This window comes from Cervus canadensis, chromosome 22 (genome assembly GCF_019320065.1).
Source record: "Cervus canadensis isolate Bull #8, Minnesota chromosome 22, ASM1932006v1, whole genome shotgun sequence".
Taxonomy (NCBI): Eukaryota; Metazoa; Chordata; class Mammalia; order Artiodactyla; family Cervidae; genus Cervus; species Cervus canadensis.
The window spans coordinates 45,035,705-45,058,619 of record NC_057407.1 but is presented as its reverse complement, the minus strand read 5'-3'; the positions used below and the strand labels follow the sequence as shown (position 1 = coordinate 45,058,619).

At 41.0% G+C, this 22,915-nt stretch overlaps 1 protein-coding gene across 3 annotated transcripts in view; it reads right to left on the bottom strand.

The window, feature by feature from the left end:
- The window catches only part of ULK4 (unc-51 like kinase 4), a 502,923-nt gene that overhangs the window by 336,641 nt on the left and 143,367 nt on the right, over positions 1-22,915 (bottom strand). For all 3 annotated transcript variants that reach the window (XM_043443377.1, XM_043443375.1, XM_043443376.1), the window contains 6 exons: positions 21,879-22,000; positions 21,704-21,760; positions 15,485-15,536; positions 15,289-15,383; positions 5,810-5,861; positions 5,571-5,715 (listed from right to left, as the gene is read on the bottom strand). In XM_043443377.1, coding sequence (XP_043299312.1) covers positions 5,571-5,715; positions 5,810-5,861; positions 15,289-15,383; positions 15,485-15,536; positions 21,704-21,760; positions 21,879-22,000 — 523 coding nt within the window. The remainder of the gene's footprint in view (positions 1-5,570; positions 5,716-5,809; positions 5,862-15,288; positions 15,384-15,484; positions 15,537-21,703; positions 21,761-21,878; positions 22,001-22,915) is intronic.

The following is a 22,915-nucleotide window of genomic DNA, read 5'->3' as shown; positions in this document are numbered from 1 at the left end:
TGTGTGTGTTAGTCACTCAGTTGTGTCCAACTCTTTGTGACTCCATGGACTGTAGCCCGCCAGGCTCCTCTCTCCATGAAATTTCCCAGGCAAGAATACTGGAGTAGGTTGCCATTTCCTTCTCCAGGGGATCTTTTTTTTGACCCTGGGATCGAACCTGAGTCTCTTGCATTGGCAGGCGGATTATTTGTCTGAGCAGCAGGGAAGTCCCAAATTATAGTGGTTGGGATCTTCCCAACCCAGGAATTGAACCCATGTCTCCTGCATTGCAGGCAGATTCTTTACTGACTGAGCCATGGGGGAAGCCATTAACATGTTATGCATCGATAGAAAAGCTAATAGAATGTTTAGAGTTTAATTTTCTTGTATTGTTAGTTAATACTTATATTCAAAGTTAAAGTTGTGATGAAAACATCCCTTTCTTGCTCCTGACATGGAAATGTCCATAACGGAATACTATTTAGACTGTGATCAAAGGAATCCAGTGTTCTGGGCCATCTTAACAGATAAACTGTCGGAAGTAGTGTGCTTGTGGCATATAATGTTGAGAAACCTAAGATTCAAAAAGTTAAATGGGTAAAAATCAAAAGCACACAGAATATTTCAGGAAGAACACATGCTCCAAAGCACATTTATAAACATGGTACAGACCCACAGTTTAAGAAAGGTGGCTTCCATGTTTGTTTAATGTATACTTAAATAAGGGGCTTCCCAGCACAGTGGTAAATGATATACCTGCCAATGCAGGAGACACAGGAGACTCAGGTTCAATCCCTGGGTCGGGAAGATCCCCTGGAGAAGGAAATGGCCACCCACTCCAGTATTCTTGCCTGGGAAATCCCATGGACAGAGGAGCCTAGTGGGCTACAGTCCATGGGGTCGCAGAATCAGACACGACAGAGCACAGTACAGTACAGTGGACCTAGGTGAGCATTTATGACTTACATGATTTACAAACCTCTTCAGATAAAAAAATTACTCATTTCTGAAATATCTGGCTCTACTAGACAATACATTCCACAAAGGCAGAGGCTGTGCCTATCGTGGTCATTATTAGAAATATGCCTGTGAAATAAGATGGATTCAATTAGGATCAGTGAATAAATAGGCTGATGAAGAGAGAAGACATTTTCTCCCAAGCTTATTCCACAGAACTCACATGCAGATTTCTGCTAGAAATAATCTGGTCTGCTTAATGCCCACAGCTCTGCCTCTTCCACGCCTGTGCTTACCCCATTCCAGCCTAGGGTATCCATTCCTCTTCTGCCTAATCATTCTCAGGTTTCACAGTCTAACTCAAATACCAACTCTCTATAAGTCATATTATATAATCTTCCATATACAAAAGGCACTGACCAAACACTTGAAACCAAAGCTCATCCCTTGAGAAAGCAGAACATGGACAGTAACAAGAGGTGACAGCTTTTTGATATTCACAGCTCACACAATAAGTTGTTTATTCGTGATATCTATGATAGCTGGGGCGATGGCTAACTTTATGTGGCAACGTGACTGGGCCACAGGCCATGAAGGTTTCATTACTGACGTGTCATTACTGATTCTTCTCAGTGCATCAGTGAGAGTATTTCCAGATGAGACTAACTCAGTACACTGAGTAACACAGATTACCCTCCCTAATGTGGGTGGGCCTCATCTCATCAATTGAAGGCCAAAAGAGAACAAAAAGACTGAATCAGAAGGAACTCCCCCTGCCCCACTTCCCTGAGCTGGGACATGGGTCTTCTACTGCTTCTGAACTTAAATGGAGACACTGACTCTTCCCGAGTCTCCAGCCTGTCAGCTTTCAGACTGGCACTTATCAGCTCTCCTGGTTCTCAGGCCTTCAGACTCAAGCTGGAACTATACCATTGGTCCGCCTGGGTCCTCACTTAAAGACTGCCGATCTTAGGACTTCTTGGCCTCCGTAATCATGTGAGACAATTCCTTTTAACAAATCTCTTTTGCGCTCTCACGCTCTCTGTCTATACATATATATACATATATATACACACACACATACTCACATACATCCTATTCCTTCTGTTTCTCTGAGAATCATAACTAATATTTAATATGGTATTTATTCTTACAACTGAGTTTTCATTCGAATCACACTACAGTTCTGACAAGCACCTGGAACACAGGTATTACATGGTACTTAACAGGATTAAATTACTGTGCTCCCTGAAAAGTTTACAACAGCTCTCAGAAGAGACATCCACTCTTCCCCTAGGATCATCATCCAGGGGCCACTTAATCCAGTCAAAAGAGCCTCTCTGAGAACAAAGCCACACAGATGCAGGCAGAGTAGAGATGGTGAGGAGGACATGTACATACAGTACTGTAGACATAATTCAAACCCCTGAATTCAGCTATATTTGACACTTCTTAGTTATGTGAGAAAATAATTACTTAGCAAGTTAGTCTGCGTTAAGTATTACTGTTTGCAAATAAAACTGTCCTAATACAATCCTTTCAAGTGAAAAGACTGTCACTGTGGCTTTATCTAAAGTAGTGCTTACAGTCAAAGATAACTAAAACTTTAACAAAATTAAAAGGATCAACATTAATATGTCTATTTGCACACTGAAGCAGGTGCTATATAGCTCCTATAAACTCTAGAAACTTCATTATTATTAAGCCATTATATGTACATACCATTATGAGCATTTCTAAACTTATAATTACCAAGAGCTATCTTCAGAAGCCAAATTCCTTGTCAAGGTTTCTAGTTTTCCATTATCAAAGTTAAATGAATGCATCACTTATATTTCATTTTTTAAAATTTGTATAGATTACCTATTGACCCCGTACTATATATGACAAGTGGGCACAATTATTATTAACTATTTAATGGCCACTCCTATGAAATATGTACTATTATTGTACCATTGGAGAAGGAAATGGCAACCCACTCCAGTATTCTTGCCTAGAGAATTCCATGGACAGAGGAGCCTGGTGAGCTACAGTCCATGGGGTCACAAAGAGTGGGACACGACTGAGTGACTAACACCCATTGTACCATCACAATCTTCATTTTAGCGTTTAATATGAGAGAGTATGATAATGTTCCTAATAATAAGAGTAGTGGAGCTCCACGTTTGTCTAGAACGCATTATGCCCCCCATACCGCACTAAGTGCTCTAAGAGAAGCATCCCATGTAATCCCCATTTTTTAATCTTCTGAATTAGGTACTATTGTCCTCACTTTATAGATGAGGAAACTGAGGCTTAGAGAATGAAATGCAGAGCCAAGACCTGCGCTTCACATCAGAATCAGTCCACAAGCTTTGAAAACATTCTACACTACATCCCAGTAAATCCCATACCATTATCCAAAGTGCATTTCAAATTGCTGAACAAAGACCTGAGCTCATCTACATTACATTGGTTCTTGAATTGCCATGTGATTCACATTTGTGTTTTCCTCTTTAATTCCTCACCTCTGGAAAAGGTACATATGCACATGAAAGGAAATACATACTATTCATTACAGCTCAGATGAATAAACTAGGAGCACTAAGTTATAGAATCAACACTTTCTACACTAAAAACTGCTCCAAAAGTGGGCAGACTTCAGAAACGCAATTAGATAAACATGCATAGATGTTAACAAACTAACATTAAGCCAAGAAGTTTTATTGGGGGAAATACTTGGGGGACATCTCAGGTCCTAGAAAGTGCTTCAGTACAACTTCAGTACAAGTTGTCAGGTAACAGATTATCCAAAGTATATCTTTAAAACCCTTGGGACTGTCCTGGTGGTCCAGGGGTTAAGAATCTGCCTGCCATTGCAGTGGACACAGGTTCCATCCCTAATCTGGGAATATCCCACCTGCCTCGGGGCAACAAAACCTATGTGCCACAATACTGACCCCACGTGCCCTAGAGCCTGCAAGCGGCAACTACAGAGAGCCCACGCACAGCAACAAAGACCCAAAGCAACCAAAAATACATACATACATAACAGTTTTTAAAAAATACATATTTTGCACAAAACTACACTTAAGCATTTTTGTTATCAGAAAGATGCATATGTTTATACGTTAAGTAGTTAGGAAATGTAAGATGGCAGTGAAAGTATTGATCAATTCCATGAGACAGGTCTGAGTCTTTGGACTTCCCTGGCAGTCCAGTGGTTAAGACTCCACGCTTCCAACACAGGGGGTCATGGATTTGATCCCTGGTCAGGGAACTAAGATCCCACGTGCCACACAGTGCATGGCAAGCAATCCATCATTTTTTTTTTTAAAAGATTTGAATCTTATATTCATTAAGTACAAACCACAGATGCACATATGCATATATAACAAATGCAACCAAAAATATATTCATTGATAGTTTATCACTGAGAAAGTACCAATGACAAGGTTTAATATTTTCTCATACAGATTATCATTTTCTTACATGGGGGTATCAAAAGTATTCTTACTGTATGTTTACCAGGGGTCTCCCTGAACCTAACTGCAGAGGCATGGGGAGCAGAAAGAACCAAGGGGCTGGCCTTATACATCAAGCTATCAGGGTCAAGCTCCCATGAGTCAACACAGGCTTTCTCAGCTGGGAGTAGGGTTGTCACACACTGGCTACACATTTCATAAAATATACCTTCCTGAGTCAACAAGCAGTGGTTGAGCTCTTCAGAATATAATCAGATCTCATTTCTATATTGTGAAAAAAAAAATGTTTTTTAATGAGAAAGATCTTGAGAGGTTTAACAAATGTCAGGGAGCAGCTGGTGCAGCTGCCATCCTGGGAAACTTGCTGGCCTGACTCAGACTGCAGCCTAGGCCCTACGGAAGCAGGCTCAGGCATGCACATCAATGCCTGACACACCTTCCAACATTTGTTTAATTTGGGGGGAAAAAATTATTTAATAGTGATATATGGCATGCACTTATTTAACTTCAATTTCTTTTGTTTGGTAAAATTTACAGAGTTGCTTGAATTATAACACGCCATTTTAGAGCTTAACATATTTGCACTGGGTACTCTCAGCAGTCATCCCATTGTGTGTCTGCTACATAAACAAATGGAGTAAAAAAAATACACCCCTTCTGTTAATTAATACTCATTAATTGTTCTGGTACTATTCCCCACCTCAGCTCCCCCAAATATATTATTTTTAATTAAACAATTTCCACTCCAAGAGTCTGGGGAGGAGTGAAGGAAGATGTCTTTCCTTCTCTATAATTTCTGAGTAGGTCCAGGAAAAGCCCCAGTTTCAAGTTCAGAAGTCTCATCATGCTGACCTTGAATAATAAACCTTATCCTTCTGGCCACAAACAGCTTTGAATCTGCAAAAGTTCAGTCATGTGCCTTGTAAAAAACAGATAAAGCTCTGAATCGATGTTTCTGAAGATGGACTGAGATTCTCCCATTCTCCTGGGTCCCATGCAGTGTGGTAGTTACTGCCTCTCTTTCTAGACCTCCTACAGTGAGTGCATGAGCACACACAGAAAAACATAAGGACCCTCGCTGAGACCCCGAGCCCATCACTGGACCTGGTTTGATGGCGGCATCCTGGGCACCCCACCCTTCCCTGCCCGAGTGCAGCACATGGGACTTACTGGGGAAGTAAGACGTCTCTAATTAGAGCCAGAAGATTGTTGTCAGAGTCGACATGCACCACCTCCTTGCTGTCGTCAGGCTCCTGGTTCACAAGCAGAGATGTGGTTTCTGAGAGTAGCCGCAAGCTGAAGAGTCTCCACTCCACTGGAAAGACAGAGATGCCAAGAACGTGATCACGTGGAGTCGGAATGAAAACAGAACGTGCACCTGCTGTGCTTATTGATGTGGTCACACTTACCATTCTGGCTTTGAACCAGTGACACCAAGGGGGGCAGGATATAATCAACCACCTACAAGACAAGACGCAAAAGACTCCGTTCAAATCCCAACAAACAAAAAACTAATACTGTCTGTGTGCCTGATGCACAGTGGGGTCAAACAACACTCAAAAGTCGGACTATGGAGCAGAGAAATGTTTAGTGCAGGGCCCTGCAAGGGGATGAGTGGCTCATGCCCTCAAACTCCCTGAAAGCTTTCAGCCAAAGCCTTTGAGAGGCAAGGTGAGGAAGGGGTATGGTTAGTTGTTACAGATTTCTAGGAGTCAGATCCTGTGTTCTTGTAGCTGGTCACAATGTTCCCATAAACCTTCACCAAATAAATGTTATTCTCTGCTCCGATAAGAAAGGACAAGGTCACCAGACTCTACTTTCACCCTCCGAGGCCCAGGCCTGTCTAAGAGAAAGGGACCCCATGCAGGCCAGTCCCCCTGCCCTGAATGCTGGCACAGCCCCCAGCCTGGTCCTCCCACCAGTGCCCTGCCCAGCTGAGCAGGCAGATCTCAGCTGGCAGCATCCTCAGGGCCAGGTCTCCAGACTCCGCCCAGCTGTCATCACTGAGGCAGCCAGGCTCCCAGCACCCAGTGGCCCTCAGGCTGCCCTAATAGGGGCATGGTTTTGTGGACCAACACCCAGGATGACCGCCGCCACCTTTAGGCCATGGAGGTGAGGATGGGGGAGAGGTCTGCATCTCCTCAAGACCTGGGCCTGGCAAGAGCTCTGGAGCCTGCAGGGCACAGCCCCCTGCCTGTCCCCGGGCCCCCACCTCACCCACTAGCCTGAGGGCCTGGAGGTCCTGGGAAAGAAGGCCACAACCCACCTCTCACTGTACTTTCTGCCACGAGGACCACTGCCCCGCTGACCATAGGCAAAGTGGGTCTCTACCACAGTCCTCGCCCACACCCCGGGGTCACGTGCTCACTGCTAAGTGCCAGTCACACCCGCCCCGCCCCTGTTACAATATCAACCACTACCCACGCTGTTTTTCACTGACAAATCACTAGTCAGAGGGGTGAAAAACATCAACCGCTAAATTTACCCAGCATCTAAACTCTGCATGACATTTAATAAACAACCAAGCTCATTTCAACCTGAAAAAGTCTTCAGGTCAAAATGACACTGTGATCATCAAGAGAGTAGTTTATCAAAACCTTCAGAGTTGATGAAAGGAACACTAGTATGTAATACAAAATCTGCCTGGCATGCATTGACATTGAACCGTCAGATTAATATACACTTAAGCTGGTGATCATTAATCAAGTTTAAACAATCATCAAAATACTGGGAAAAAAGGAGATACACAATCTTCAGGTTTTCACAAATACATCAAAGTGCTATGACAAGTTAATCTTGGTGGTTTTGAGACGCAGATTCAAAAGATCTAAATCCATTACACATACCACCTCTATGATTTTCTTGTTATATCAGACAGAGCACTATCAAATATGGTTTGAAATCAACTCCAAAATAACAATTTACCCCAGGATGAAAACAGATGATGAAGAAAGGACAAATCACTCCCATTGTCTAATTCTCAAAACAACTGTCTCACCTGGTGAACTATTTTGGTGACAATAAATAAAATTCCTATTGTTTATACCTGCATTGATTCCTGATCCTATGATATTTATTCATTCTCACCATAGCAAAAGGCAGAAGAAGTGGCCCACAGCCCAACACCACCCTCCTGTTTTCCAAACCAATGAAAGAATGTCCTACACAGGTCAGGATCTCCACACATGGGTAGTGGCCCATCAGTATTACCCTGTTCTAGCTCAACTTCACAAAATAAATTTACACATGACAATATATCTAGACAGTTGTACAAGAACCACAGGGATAAGGGATTTTTTTTTACCCCCTTTCACTGAGTGATGTCACATCACTTAAAGCATAGACCTCGAATTTCACAAAGGAATTTTGAAAACTCTAAACTCCCAGTTATGTCAAAAGCAAAAACTATGCAAAGAAGAGAGATACATCTCACCATCAACCCCTATCAACATGCTCAACACCCACCCTGAAGGTTTAAGAGAACATATTAAGAGAGGAGTGGGACTAAAATAAAATTATCTACATGTCCAATTCTATAAGTTTGACCCTTAAGCATGGTCCAAAAAGCAAGACTATCAAAAGATGAATAGCCAAAAATCAATACTCTTCCCAATGTCCCTACAACAACCAATCAAATAACATAATTTTAAAAAGACACCATTTACAACAGTGATAAAATTCTAAGGTGTCTATGATATCATGACTTTTACAAAATATAAATACACACATATATATAAAATGTTTACAAATATGATAACCATTGGCTATACTACCCAAAGCAATCTATAGATTCAATGCAATCCCTATCAAGCTACCAACGATATTTTTCACAGAACTAGAACAAATAATGTCACAATTTGTATGGAAATACAAAAAACCTCGAATAGCCAAAGTAATCTTGAGAAAGAAGAATGGAACTGGAGGAACCAACCTGCCTGACTTCAGACTATACTATAAAGCCACAGTCATCAAGACAGTATGGTACTGGCACAAAGAGAGAAATATAGATCAATGGACAGAATAGAAAGCCCAGAGATAAATCCATGAACCTATAGACACCTTATCTTTGACAAAGGAGGCAAGGATATACAATGGAAAAAAGACAACCTCTTTAACAAGTGGTGCTGGGAAAACTGGTCAACCACTTGTAAAAGAATGAAACTAGAACACTTTCTAACACCATACACAAAAATAAACTCAAAATGGATTAAAGATCTAAATGTAAGACCAGAAACTATAAAACTCCTAGAGGAGAACATAGGCAAAACACTCTCCGACATAAATCACAGCAGGATCCTCTATGACCCACCTCCCAGAATATCGGAAATAAAAGCAAAAATCAACAAATGGGACCTAATAAACTTAAAAGCTTTTGCACACAAAGGAAACTATAAGCAAGGTGGAAAGACAGCCCTCAGACTGGGAGAAAATAATAGCAAATGAGCAACAGACAAAGGATTAATCTCAAAAATATACAAGCAACTCCTGCAGCTCAATTCCAGAAAAATAAATGACCCAATCAAAAAATGGCCAAAGAACTAAACAGACATTTCTCCAAAGAAGACATACAGATGGCTAACAAACACATGAAAAGATGCTCAACATCACTCATTATCAGAGAAATGCAAATCAAAACCACAATGAGGTACCATTACACGCCAGTCAGGATGGCTGCTATCCAAAAGTCTACAAGCAATAAATGCTGGAGAGGGTGTGGAGAAAAGGGAACCCTCTTACACTGTTGGTGGGAATGCAAACTAGTACGCCGCTATGGAAAACAGTGTGGAGAGTCCTTAAAAAACTGGAAATAGAACTGCCATATGACCAGCAATCCCACTCCTGGGCATACACACTGAGGAAACCAGATCTGAAAGAGACACGTGCACCCCAATGTTCATCGCAGCACTGTTTATAATAGCCAGGACATGGAAGCAACCTAGATGCCCATCAGCAGATGAATGGATAAGGAAGCTGTGGTACATATACACCATGGAATATTACTCAGCCATTAAAAAGAATTCATTTGAATCAGTCCTAATGAGATGGATGAAACTGGAGCCCCTTATACAGAGTGAAGTAAGCCAGAAAGATAAAGACCATTACAGCATACTAACACATATATATGGAATTTAGAAAGATGGTAATGATAACCCTATATGCAAAACAGAAAAAGAGACACAGATGTACAGAACAGACTTTTGGGACTCTGTGGGAGAAGGCGAGGGTGGGATGTTTTGAAAGAACAGCATCAAAACATGTATATTATCTATAGTGAAACAGATCACCAGCCCAGGTTGGATGCATGAAACAAGTGCTCGGGCCTGGTGCACTGGGAAGACCCAGAGGAATCGGGTGGAGAGGGAGGTGGGAGGGGGGATCGGGATGGGGAATACGTGTAAATCCATGGCTGATTCATGTCAATGTATGACAAAACCCACTACAATATTGTAAAGTAATTAGCCTCCAACTAATAAAAATAAATGAAAAAAAAATATGATAACCATTGATAACTTCTAAAATAAAAGCTGGAAAGCTATCATAACCGTGCTCACAAGAAGAAAACAGCTAAACAAACTGAAAATCAACAACTCTTCTCAGATAAATCAGAGAAGTCAAGTCACAAAGAAAACCAACTGTCCCTAGAACTGAAGAGAAAGGCAAAGACAGAAAATCACAGCTTAACAGGAGCAGAAGCTGCCACTGGAGCCAGCAACTGGTACAAAAACTTCAACAGTGGTTGACTAAGAATTGGTGTCTGAGATGATAAAACCTCCTAGAGGTCCAACCTTAGTGCAACCACCCACCTCCCAAAAGTTTTACCTCCCAGAGCCCCACCAGATTCTCAGACTGAAGACCAGAGATAAGTCTCATGCTTCTGGAAGAGGAAAGGAAAAACTAACCATTCTGAAATATGTTTAGAGCATTCTTTTCTCCTTAACAAAGGCTGGACTCAAGAGACACTATTCTACCAAAAGCTGAACCTACTCAGGTTTTACCAAAACCTGAGCTAGTGGGGAAAATATCCAATTCCAACACCCTGTAAGCCTTCCCATCTCACCAACTGGGGCATGGGGGTGTGGGTGCTGAGAAGTATGTGTGAGGGTCACAGCCGAGGCATACAGACTCAGAAAAGGAATGTGACCTAAACCTAGGGGCTATGGATCTCTACACACTCCACCACACCTCATCCCAACATCAACGGGGCTCCTGTGTAATAACCCAGGATTACAACTGAGAGAGCTGCAAGGCACAGGCTTTATTCCAGAAGGCGCTGTTAGGGAAACCTGAAGACGACAGGATAGACAAAACAAGGACATTACACGTTAATTTTAGCCTCTGAAACCTACAGTTACAGCAAACAGTAAACACAGCTTGGCTCCTAGCCAAAGAAACATAAAACTTCATACTAACAGCTAGCTCATTGATCTCAGGTCATTTTTACCTGATATATCATGCTGGAATGAAATATTTTTGTGCTGAGAAGGAAAAAAAAAAACACCAACCTAGAATTCTGAGTGAAATTATCCCTCAAGAATAAAAGGAAAAATAAAGAATTTCTCACATAAACATTAACTGAAGAAATGTTTTGCCAGTAGACTTGACTTGTAAGAAATGTTAAGTTTCTTAGAAAAAATGAAAGTGACATGGGTCAGACACACAGATCTATACGTTAGAAAGAAAAATAAATCAAGGTAAAATATAGTCATTGATGAGAAGCGTCAAAGAAGTCAACTCTGTGCAAATTAATCTATCAGTTCAGTTCAGTAGCTCAGTCATGTCCGACTCTTTGCGACCCCGTGGACAGCAGCACACCAGACTTCCCTGTCCATCACCAAATCCTGGAGCCTGCTCAAACTCATGTCCATCAAGTCAGTAATGCCATCCAACCATCTCATCCTCCGTCATCCCTTTCTCCTCCCACCTTCAATCTTTTCCAGCATTAGGGTCTCTTCCAATGAGTCAGTTCTTCACATCAGGTGGCCAAAGTACTGGAGTTTCAGCTTCAGCATAAGTCCCTCCAATGAATATTTAGGATTGATTTCCTTTAGGATTGACTGGTTGGATCTCCTTGCAGTCCAAGGGACTCTCGAGACTCTTTACCACCACCAGAATTCAAAAGCATCAATTCTTCGGTGCTCAGCTTTCTTTATGGTCCAATTCTCACATCCACACATGACAACTGGAAAAACCATAGCTCTGACTAGATGGACCTTTGTTGGCCAAGTAATGTCTCTGCTTTTTAATATGCTATGTTAGTCATAGCTTTTCTTTCAAGGAACAACTGTCTTTTAATTTCATGGCTGCAGTCACCATCTGCAGTGATTTTGGAGCTCAAAAAAATAAAGTCTCTCACTCTTTCCATTGTTTGTCCACTATTTGCCATAAAGTGATGGGACCAGTACCATGATCTTGATTTTTTGAATATTGAGTTTCAAGTCAGGTTTTTCACTCTCCTCTTTCACTTTCATCAAGAGACTCTTTAGTTCTTTCAGCCATAAGGGTGGTGTCATCTGTACATCTGAGGTTATTGATATTTCTCCCGGCAATCTTGATTCCAGCTTGTGCTTCATCCAGCCTGGCATTTCACATGATGTATTCTGCATATAAGTTAAACAAGTGGGGTGACAATATACAGCCCTGATGTACTCCTTTCCCAATTTGGAACCAGTCTGTTGTTCCATGTCCAGTTTTAATTGTTGCTTCTTGACTCACAAACAGATTTCTCAGGAGGCAGGTCAGGTGGTCTGGTATTCCCATCTCTAAGAATTTTCCACAGTTTGCTGTGATCTACACAGTCCAAGGCTTTGGTGTAGTCAATAAAGCAGAAGTAAATGTTTTTCTGGAACTCTCTTGCTTTTCTCATGATTCAACAGATCCAATGGCAATTTGATCTCTGGGTCCTCTGTCTTTTCTAAATCCAGCTTGAACATCTGGAAGTTCATGGTTCACATACTGCTGAAGCCTGGCTTGGAGAATTTTAAGCATTGCTTTGCTACCATGTAAGATGAGTGAGTGCAATTGTGCGGTAGTTTGAACATTCTTTGGCATTGCCTTTCTCTGGGACTGGAATGAAAACTGACCTTTTCCAGTCCTGTGGCCACTGCTGAGTTTTCCAAATTTGCAGCATACTGAGTGCAGCACTTTCACAGCATCATCTTTTAGGATATGAAATAGCTCAGCTGGAATTCCATCACCTCCACTAGCTCTGTTCATAGTAATGCTTCCTAAGGTTCACTTGACTTCTCATTCCAGGATGTCTGGCTCTAGGTGAGTGACCACGCCATCATGGTTATAGTTCTTCTGTGTATTCTCGCCACCTCTTCTTGATAGCTTCTGCTTGTTAGGTCCATCCCATTTCTGTCCTTTATAGTGCCCATCTTTGCATGAAATAGTCCCTTGGTATCTCTAATTTTCTTGAAGAGATCTCTAGTCTTTCCCATTCTATTGTTTTCCTCTATTTCTTTGCACTGATCACTGGGGAAGGTTTTCTTATCTTTCTTTGCTATTCTTTGGAACTCTGCATTCAAATGGGTATATTTTTCCTTTTTTCCTTTGCCTTTATCATCTCTTCTTTTCTTAGCTAAGGCCTCCTCACACAACCATTTTGCCTTTTTGCATTTTTTTTTCTTGCAGATGGTCTTGATTCCTGCCTCCTAAACAATGTCATGATCCTCTGTCCACAGTTCTCCAGGCACTCTACCAGATCTAATCCTTTGAATCTATGTGTCACTTCCACTGTATAATCGTAAGGGATTTGATTTAGATCATATCTGAATGGTGTAGTTGTTTTCCCTACTTTCTTCAATTAAGCCTGAATTTTGCAATAAGGAGTCCATGATCTGAGCCACAGTCAACCCCTGGTCTTGTTTTTGCTGACTGTATAGAGCTTGTCTAACTCAATGAAACTATGAGCCATGGCAGGTAGGGCTACCCAAGACAGACGGGTCATGGTGAGAGTTCTGACAAAATGTGGTCCACCAGAGAAGGCAATGGCAAACCACTTCAGTATTCTTGCCTTGAGAACCCCATGAACAGTATGAAAAGGCAAAAAGATAGGAAACTGAAAGATGAACTCCCCAGGTCGGTAGGTGCCCAATACGCTACTGGAGATCAGTGGAGAAATAACTCCAGAAAGAATGAAGAGACGGAGCCAAAGCAAAAACAACACACAGTTGTGGATGTGACTGGTGACGGAAGTAAAGTCCAATGCTATAAAGAACAATATTGCATAGGAACCTGGAATGTTAGGTCCATGAATCAAGGCAAATTGGAAGTGGTCAAACAGGAGATGGCAAGAGTGAACATCAACATTTTAGGAATCAATGAAATAAAATGGACTGGAATGGGTGAATTTAACTCAGATGACCATTATATCTACTACTGTGGGTAAGAATCCCTTAGAAGAAATGGAGTAGCCATCCTAGTCAACAAGAGTCTGAAATGCAGTACTTGGATGCAACCTCAGAAGAGACAGAATGATCTCTGTTTATTTCCAAGGCAAACCATTCAATATCACGGTAATCCAAGCCTACGCCCCAACCAGTAATGCTTAAGAAGCTGAAGTTGAACGGTTCTATGAGAACCTACAAGATCTTCTAGAACTAACACCCAAAAATATGTCCTTTTCATCACAGGTGACTGGAATGCAAAAGTAGAAAGTCAAGAGATACCTGGAGTAATAGGCAAATTTGGCCCTGGAGTACAAAATGAAGCAGGGCAAAGGCTAACAGAGTTTGGCCAAGAAAACATACTGGTCATAGCAAACACCCTCTTCCAACAACACAAGAGAAGACTCTACACATGGACATCACCAGATGGTCAATACCGAAATCAGACTGTTTATATTCTTTTTAGCCGAAGATGGAGAAGCTCTATACAGTCAGCAAAAACAAGACTGGGAGCTAACTGTGGCTCAGATCATGAACTCCTTATTGCAAAATTAATCTATAATTTCAATATAAAACACATAAATATTCCAACCAGGTTGTGTGAATTTCTCACACTGATCCCATAAAGTATTTGGAAAGAATAGGGTCAAGAGTAATGGAAAAATGTTAAAAAGCATGAAGCAGACATGGTTTCCAGGTTTACTATGATGGGAAGAAATAAGCTGGTACAAGCAAAGGGCTAGACAAAGAGATTCATGAAACAGAACATATAGCCTAGAAACAGACACATACGGCAGATGTGTAAATGGCAGATGGACTACTAGCAATAGTGGAAAAACAGGCCCAGAAAACATCTGGCAATGCGTAGAGACCTTCTTGATTGCTGCAACTGAGGGGAGCCTCCAAATCTACTACGTTGAGGCCAGTGATGCTGCTAAACATCTCTCAATGCCCAGGACAGCCTCCACAACAAGGAACTGCCCATCTCCAAACACCCAGAGTGGCAAGGTTGAAAGTGAGAGTGTTAGTCACTCGGTCATGTTTGTGATCCCCATGGACTACAGACCACCAGGCTCCTCTGTCCATGAAGTTCTCCGGGTAAGAACACTGGAGTGGGTAGCCATTCACTTCTCCAGGGGATCCTCCCAATCCAGGGATCAAAGTTGGGTCTCCTGCATTACAGGCAGACTCTTTACCATCTGAGCCACCATGGAAGCCCAGTGCCAAGGCTGAGAAACTCTAGGCCAGGAATAACAAGGGGCACCCTGTAAATAAGGTGTGGACCAGAAGGGAAAGAAAATAATAAGCAAAGAAAAACCCCAAAATAAGTCAACAAGATAGGGAGAGATTTCTTAGGTTCATCCTGTCTGGGGTCAGCTTTTCTCAACAGTTATTTCATGTGAGGAACATGTATGACCAAGTATATGTAAACTAATCTCCCTATAGACAGTTACCAAGTAAGTCAAAAAATATGTTTTTCAATGGCACCCAGAACTGACCGTAGAGCAATAGTCTTTCAATAAAATAGGATACTGTATCACTGCTTCAAAAGCCGACAGCGTGATCTTGATAAATTCTTCTGATGCCATCATTCCTAGAAATATAGTTAATTATTATAGATGTTTATTTACATGTCCAAAATCATAGTATCAAAATCTTCAAGCAAAGATGTAAAATGTCCCATGATCTACTCACCTACAGCTCCATCTATGTTAGTTTCTCCTGAGTCTATTGATTTAATATGACTCTGAAAAAAAAATATAAAAATGTTAATAAATGGAGATTTTAAAAGAACTCTGATATAAAAACTATGCAGAGGGAAAAAAAAACTGAACATATGATCCTATGTGTGTTCACCATGATTTACTTCGGGTGGTAGGCATCAAGTCATTTTTATACTCTTTTTACATTTTTCTACAGTTTCTAAATTTCATGTCATAAGTAGGCACTAATTTCTTTATCCAGAAGGGGAAAGATAGCATTCTTAGAAAGTCTCTGATTGAGTTAACATACAAAAGTCATTAGAATTTTTTTTTCAACATTAAATCCCTATTTATTCAGCAAAAGTCATGTCCCTATTTTGAAATCAGGTGAAATTATTTCAGCCAAATTATATACATAATAAATAAGAGACATTTTAACAATTTGGCTGAAATAATTTCACAATTTGATGTTGAAAAATTCAAAGAAAGGTATCTTTCGATTTCAATAAATTTACTTAAATGTCTACAGCTTAAGAAACAGACAAAACAGTGTTAATACTACAATTTTTCTGTATAATTTTTGAAGAATATGTAGATAACACATGAACATAGTTGTGGACAGAGATTTTTGAGGCATTAATCACAGGAACCATTCACAGAGGCTCCCTGTGAGGAAGAATACTGGATCAGGAGGTATACTTTCACTACTCATTTTCTGCCTTTCTGCACTGTTAGAATTTTCTAACTAGGTACATGTATTATTTTTTCCTTTTTTTTTTTAACAGCAACAAGGGTTTTCTAGATGGTGAAACCATAGGGTTCTTTTAATTTATTTTCTTCCTTATACTTTCCCTGTTTAAATTTTTAAAAATCCCTACTGAATGTTTCATTGATTTGCCAATTTAAATCTCTCTGGGTCAATTTCTTTCTCTTCATTCTCGGTGTAATAGGAATTAATCAGGTGAGAGTGAGGACAGGGCAGGAGACACTAGAGATTCAAGGAGAGGAGGGAATGTATGAACAATCATCCAGGTGAGCGTGAAGGTATATAAATTAGGAAAAGGAACCTGATGTCCCAGTCTGCAGAGAGGACTCGCTTGAACTGAGCAGTCATGAATTTAAAGTGAGACCAGCTATTTTCCTCATGTTTTTCTCGAGCCATACTTAGTCACTCAAAGCAGGGGTGAGGGAGGTAGAGAATTAAAGTGAACCAGCACTTGGGTTTGCCAGAGGAGGACAATGGAGGAAGGGACAGGAAAGGGATCACGGGTATATACATGCAAGGTAGGGATGGGGTTGAACCAGGGACTCGAAGCTCAGGAAAACTGGGCCCAGGGAGGACAGGATGGTGAGTGCAAAGTGGTAAGGCCAATTTAAGTCCCAGAGGAATTAAAGGACTGTTGGAGATGAGGAGCAGGGGTAGTGAGCTGAAAATTAGGTGTGGTAGCCACAGAGTATGATGTTGAAAATAAGGCTACGGGTGGAGGCCGCTGAGGGAGGGAAAGACACACCCATGGGAAGACAGGTGGTCGAGCAGCTGAGAGGATGAGGTGCTAGAAGGAACCTCCACAGAGACACCTGATTCTCTAACAATGACAGCGAATCCAGTGCTGAAAGACCATGGCAGTGACAGGGAATGACCCAGAAAAATCTGTAGATGGCCACACTACACGAGGCATCTTCTGATGGCGTGAGCTTCAAAGCTGAGTACAACAGAGGAGCAGCCAGAGTGGGCAGCTACTCCACAACTAGGCTCATCAGGTAGAGGACTGTGGGGCAAAAGTACGGCCCCATCTGGGGGGGAAAGGAAAGACAGGTATGACTCCAGGGTAGACCAGTGCCCCGCATTACTGTTCAGTACTTCTGAGAAGCTGAGAGTAAGTTCTCTAAGCAAGGTGGGTATATGACTTCAGGGTGTGTTAAATTTTTTTTAAATAAACAATGTTTAAGAAAAGGAAAAATCTTCCTAACAAGAACACTCATGAGGCAATGACCAAATATAAAATATCATATTTTTTTTAAATATAAGGGAATCCTTTGGCAGTCCACTGGTTAAGATTTGGCACTTTCATTGCCAGAAGCTAAGATCCCACAAGCTGTGTGACACAGCCAAAAAATAATAAATAAAATTATAAGAGTACCCGCTCTCTGCTTTATCTTCTACAGCTGAAGTCAAAATCTATCAACAGACCAACACTCACTTAAAATAAAAATCTGGAGAGGGTCTTTTCTCAAAGCCCAGGATTGGCAAAGATTTACTGATTTATTGATGATGGATATTATAATCACATTCCTGTGTGAAAACCAGAATCATTTCATCATTTCTTTCATTTGAAAATCTGAATTTTTCTTTTTGTAAAAAACTATAACCACCACATAACCACTGAACTTTCATACACTAATGAGGCCAGAACTTAAGAATAAACACAACTAAGTCCTCTTCCTCAGCTCATTAGTCAAGAGTATTTTCAGAAGAACACAAGAAACACAGTGAACATCACGAGTTTTCAAACAGATTTCCTTAATATCATTGCTTCCTGTTTCCCAGCCCAATTCAGTGAAGGTATGAAAGAACTAAGCTGAAGTTCACCTTGGCACTTCCCCATAGCACCTCCCCAGATGCTTTACTGCGTAAGTGTCCCTGGGTACCTTTTTTTTCCCCCTCTTACTGGAGACGGAGGCAGGTAGAATGACACATTGCTTCTGCCAATAAGAAGTAAAAACAGCAATCATCAGCTGTGTAGTCCTCTTTGGCCTGGGCCCTTCGAAAGCTTAATAATGGTTTAAAAGTGTCCTACTAAATTGCTTCCAAACACGTGCCTCTTTAAATCATAAAGAGACCAAACCTTCCTTTTGCTTGGGGGAAAAAAAAAAAGCTAAAGCCTATACTCAGGCCTCCAAATATAAAAAGTATCCTGAATTCTTCTACCAAAATAAATTTTTTTAAAATGATACCTACAGGTCAAAAGGCAAACCATGCCTGCCTGGTACCAGTATGAAAACAGAAACCAATGGGAAGCAAAATTCCAACAGCCCCTCCAGCCTGTGCCTTCAGGACCCTTCTAATGAGCGAAGATCACACCAAGTATGGCTGCTGTCTCCACCCACGTGAGGCAGGCCAGCAACCCCTGGAGAGCTCCTTGAGCATAAAAGCCCAAGAAGTTCTTAGATAACAGCTACTAACGGTGGACCAAAAGCCTGAATACCTCAAGCTAATGTGCTTCCCTGATAGCTCAGTAGGTGAGAATCTGCCTGCAATGCAGGAGACCCCAGTTCAACTCCAGTTCGATTCCCAGGTCAGGAAGATCCACTGGAAAAGGGATAAGCTACCCACTCCAGTATTCTCGGGCTTCCCTTGTGGCTCAGCTGGTAAAGAATCTGCCTGCAGTGTGGGAGACCTGGGTTTGATCCCTGGGTTGGGAAGATCCCCTGGAGAAGGGAAAGGCTACCCACTCCAGTATTCTGGCCTGGAGAACTCCATGGACTATATGTAGTCCAGGGGGCCGCGACTGAGTGACTTTCACTTTTCTTTCTTTTTTAAAATATAATAGGACAACAGACCTGCCTGTTGTCCTTTTACAGCCTGTTGTCCTTTTATATTTGCCTTTATTTTCCATTTTTCTGTATACATATCACTTTGGTGAGCAGCCTCAACTGAATATTTTTTCTAAAAATAAAACTGGAGAGTAATTATTTCTGATAGGTACTTTAATGTTATCTAAAGAGCTTCCCAGGTGGCGCGAGTGGTCAAGAACCTCCTTGCCAATGCAGGAGACCTAAGAGACGTGGGTTTGATCCCTGGGTTGGGAAGATCCCCTGAAGAAGGAAATGGCAACCCACTCCAGTACTCTGGCCTGGAGAATCCCACTGACAAAGAAGCCTGCTGTGCTCCAGTCCATGGGGTCTCAAAGAGTCAAATATAACTGGGCGACTGGGCACCAGCACCAGGAAAACAAGGCTTTCCAAGCACAGTGCTAAAGGTGTACATGGGAACAGTGTGGTCCCCTTGTGCCCCCGGGATGGGAGAAGCACCCTGCGCAGGCCTACAGGGCATTAATAGCTCTGCAGCCTTCCCACACCCCACCTTCTGCCCCCCCAAAAAAACCACACAAATAAACAAACAAACCCTCTTAACTCCAGGGAAGCTGTGCCTAGACAAAACTTAAAATAATTGGTCTCAAGCAGAAAACTCAAGGATTTCAATGTGCAGATCCTGCACCGGGAACTTCCAAGGGGTTTTTACTCCTTCCAAGGGAGGAGTAGACTATGCCTCTGGCACTGGAGGGACACTGTAACTAACAACAGTATTTGTGGCATCTTCTGGACAGACTGTGGATCAACTCACAGAAGCAACAGCCAACTCTCAACAGCTCACAGAAACACGCACCAGAACTGGGTGGATAACTACAGCCTGGTCCATGACTTCAGTCAACGCTTCCTCTCCCTGGACTAGTGTCTCATCACTGCGGCCAACACTAAGTCAAGAAAGACGGACACACAGCTAAGGCCAAATAACAGATGCAGTAAAAAAAAATTACAAAAGAAGAGCTCTGGAACTGGCCGCGAGTCAAACTAGGAAAATGGCCCAAACAGAGCCAAGAGACCTTTTCCACTGTGTGTGTAAACTCCTATTACTTGAGCAACATTATCAAGGGAAAGACTGCTAAAGAATTTTCAGTATCACAGTTACCTTTGAACCAAGCAAGTTATCTTCCATTCCCTGAAAGTGCCTATGTGAAGCAAACCCTTACTGAGCCCTACTGAACACCCCCCACCCCTTAAAGGGTGCACTCCCTCGGGAGAAGGTGAGACGGCCCTTTCTCGGCGGGAGCAGATGGGTTACATGAAGCAGAGGTTACATGTCTCCCTGAAAGACACAGGTGAAAGTCCACAAAGACTTCTATATTGGAGTTCCTAATAGTTCCTTGAAAATCTAAACTGTACTCAGTTAACATAAGCACAGCAAACTACTACACGAGGGAAAAATAAAGAGAATGAACACAGGACAACTCTACCTAGCCCAAACAAACAAACACTGGGCCAAAATATTCCAAGGAGGGCTGCAAGGGCAAAATTACTATTATCAGGCATCAACATATCAGTGCAATGGAGGTATAAACATAGAACTACAGTGCTGCTAAAAACGATACCCATGTTGTCCTTAAAAAGATTAGAAAGCACATTAAAGGAGGTGGCAAACAAAATTCTCACAATTTGCAAATTCATGAATGTGCTGCAAAAATTATATGCTTTGTAGAATTCAAGATTCAAGGATGATAATGATCTGAAGTTGAGTACAAAAGAACCTATATTGCATCGACTAAACACACTGCTTACAGAAGTCAGTGACCTCTCTACTCAAGAGTCATACTTCAAAACATCATACATTACTGTATGATGAAACTTCTAGAAAACTATATCCTCACTTGTGGATGGTAATCATTTTTTTTATTCCAAACCAGCAATAAAACTGAGATATTTACTTCATTTTAACGAGATACCTATCTGATATGGCACTTTTAAAATCTCAGCTCAGCATTTATTATTAACATCAAAGGAAGACAGAATAGGCTGCGTGACAAATGTTTTCGTTTTCCCTTTGTACAGCTCGCTATTTTATCAACAGTATATACTGTAAGTGTTCCAGGCAAGGGGAAAAGATAACATAATTCACGAGCCACAACCTTAACAAAAAGACTATTTTTTTTTTGTGAGCAAAAATCGAAGTGAAAGATAATACAGTGATTTGTTTTTCACTGCTACTCATCTCATTAAAATTAAAGATAAGGTTAAATTGAGCTCCACTTAAAGAAATGTCATCACAGAAAGAGACACTGCATGCACATAGCTGGACAATGTTAGCCAAAGTAAATTATAATACTATGTTTCCAGAATTCCATTTTTACCAATTTCATTATTTTAAATCTTTTCATGATGTTTAATACCAAACACTATGAAAATCTTTTCTATGGACTTATTTACCCTACCTGGGTCTGTCTCTAAACAAAATGCATTATCAGGAGAGAATGTATTTTTCCCCAAATGTCAAATTTTATTACAGTCAACAGATAAAAATACAAAAAGGTCACTTCCCTAGAGACAAATAAATACCACTAAGATTTTAAAATTACTTCATTCTGACACCAAATCCCACAAACAGTAGGGACAGCCACATTTTTATTAGGAACATGAAAAATTCAGCATTACTCACAAGAATAGTTCCGTAACTGAAAAGGAACTCTTCTGTTACAACTTGAGGTCGAAATACCTGTGTGATGACAGTTTCCATAGATTAAATCCTGAAAGCCACGTATAAGAAAGAAATGATCATATTTGTCTGAGTTGATGCTTCTTAGCTCCACTTTTTTCCCCAAAAAAGATGATACCTGAGATGTTACCAGGTGAAGCACTACAGGCATGAGGGGGAGACACATCTTCAGCTGCTTCGCTTGAACTGTGGATGGGTGTTTACGACCAGAAACGTTAGCCAGGGCGTTAAGAATGTCACCTGCAAAGCACATCCCAGAGCACACACGTGAGGTTAGAGACCACAAATGCTTAGGGAGCACTAGCTGTGGGCTGAGTACTAATGGGATTGCTAAGGGAAATAATCTCCAAATAAAAGAAGTGGGTAGAAGCTGCGTTGTTTTATTCCCAACTCTTGACATTACAACAGAAAGCTGTGGCCTCTGGGGACAAGATGGATATAAGACTGATCTCTCGTCTGGAAATTTAAAATAGAATACAAAAATGATTCTTCTTTTTTTGTACTTTCCAAATATCAACCATGAGTATCCATTACTTTTGTAAACAAGAAAAAGTTATTTTTTGTTTGTTTTTTTTTTAGGAAAAAGTTATTTTAAGAATTATAAGCTAACAGATCATAGATTAAACTTCTCTGGTAATAGAATAGGATGGTAGAAATAAGAGATCAATTCCCAATACTTCTCATTGGATAGCCAAGTCGAATAATAAATAAACCTTGCCTTGCTAGACACATGAATCTCATCATCATCTCCTAAGACAAGGTGAGTCATGTAAAAAGAAAGTTAGCGACCAATTGACCAGATTGTGGCCTTTGGTCTGGAGATTTTAAAAGGGTTACAATCCAAATAAATTTTGAAAAGCTCTATTTTCAGTCATGAACAGGCAAAAATCTCCCACATTATTAATAAGGAGCAAAAAGTCACTGTCAATCAGCCATGAAGATATTTTCATTACTTTCATTTAATATTCTGAATTTCTGAGTCTAAATATCTTTTACCGTAACAGGCTGGATCAAATTTAACATTTTAAACATTTCTGGTTTATAGCCACATCTGCTGGGAAAGCATGGACTGAGATTTTAAACTAAATGTACACATTCCTTAGATGATTTTTGCATCTGTAAATAACAGTGGAATAACCAATTTTGTTAGCTGTA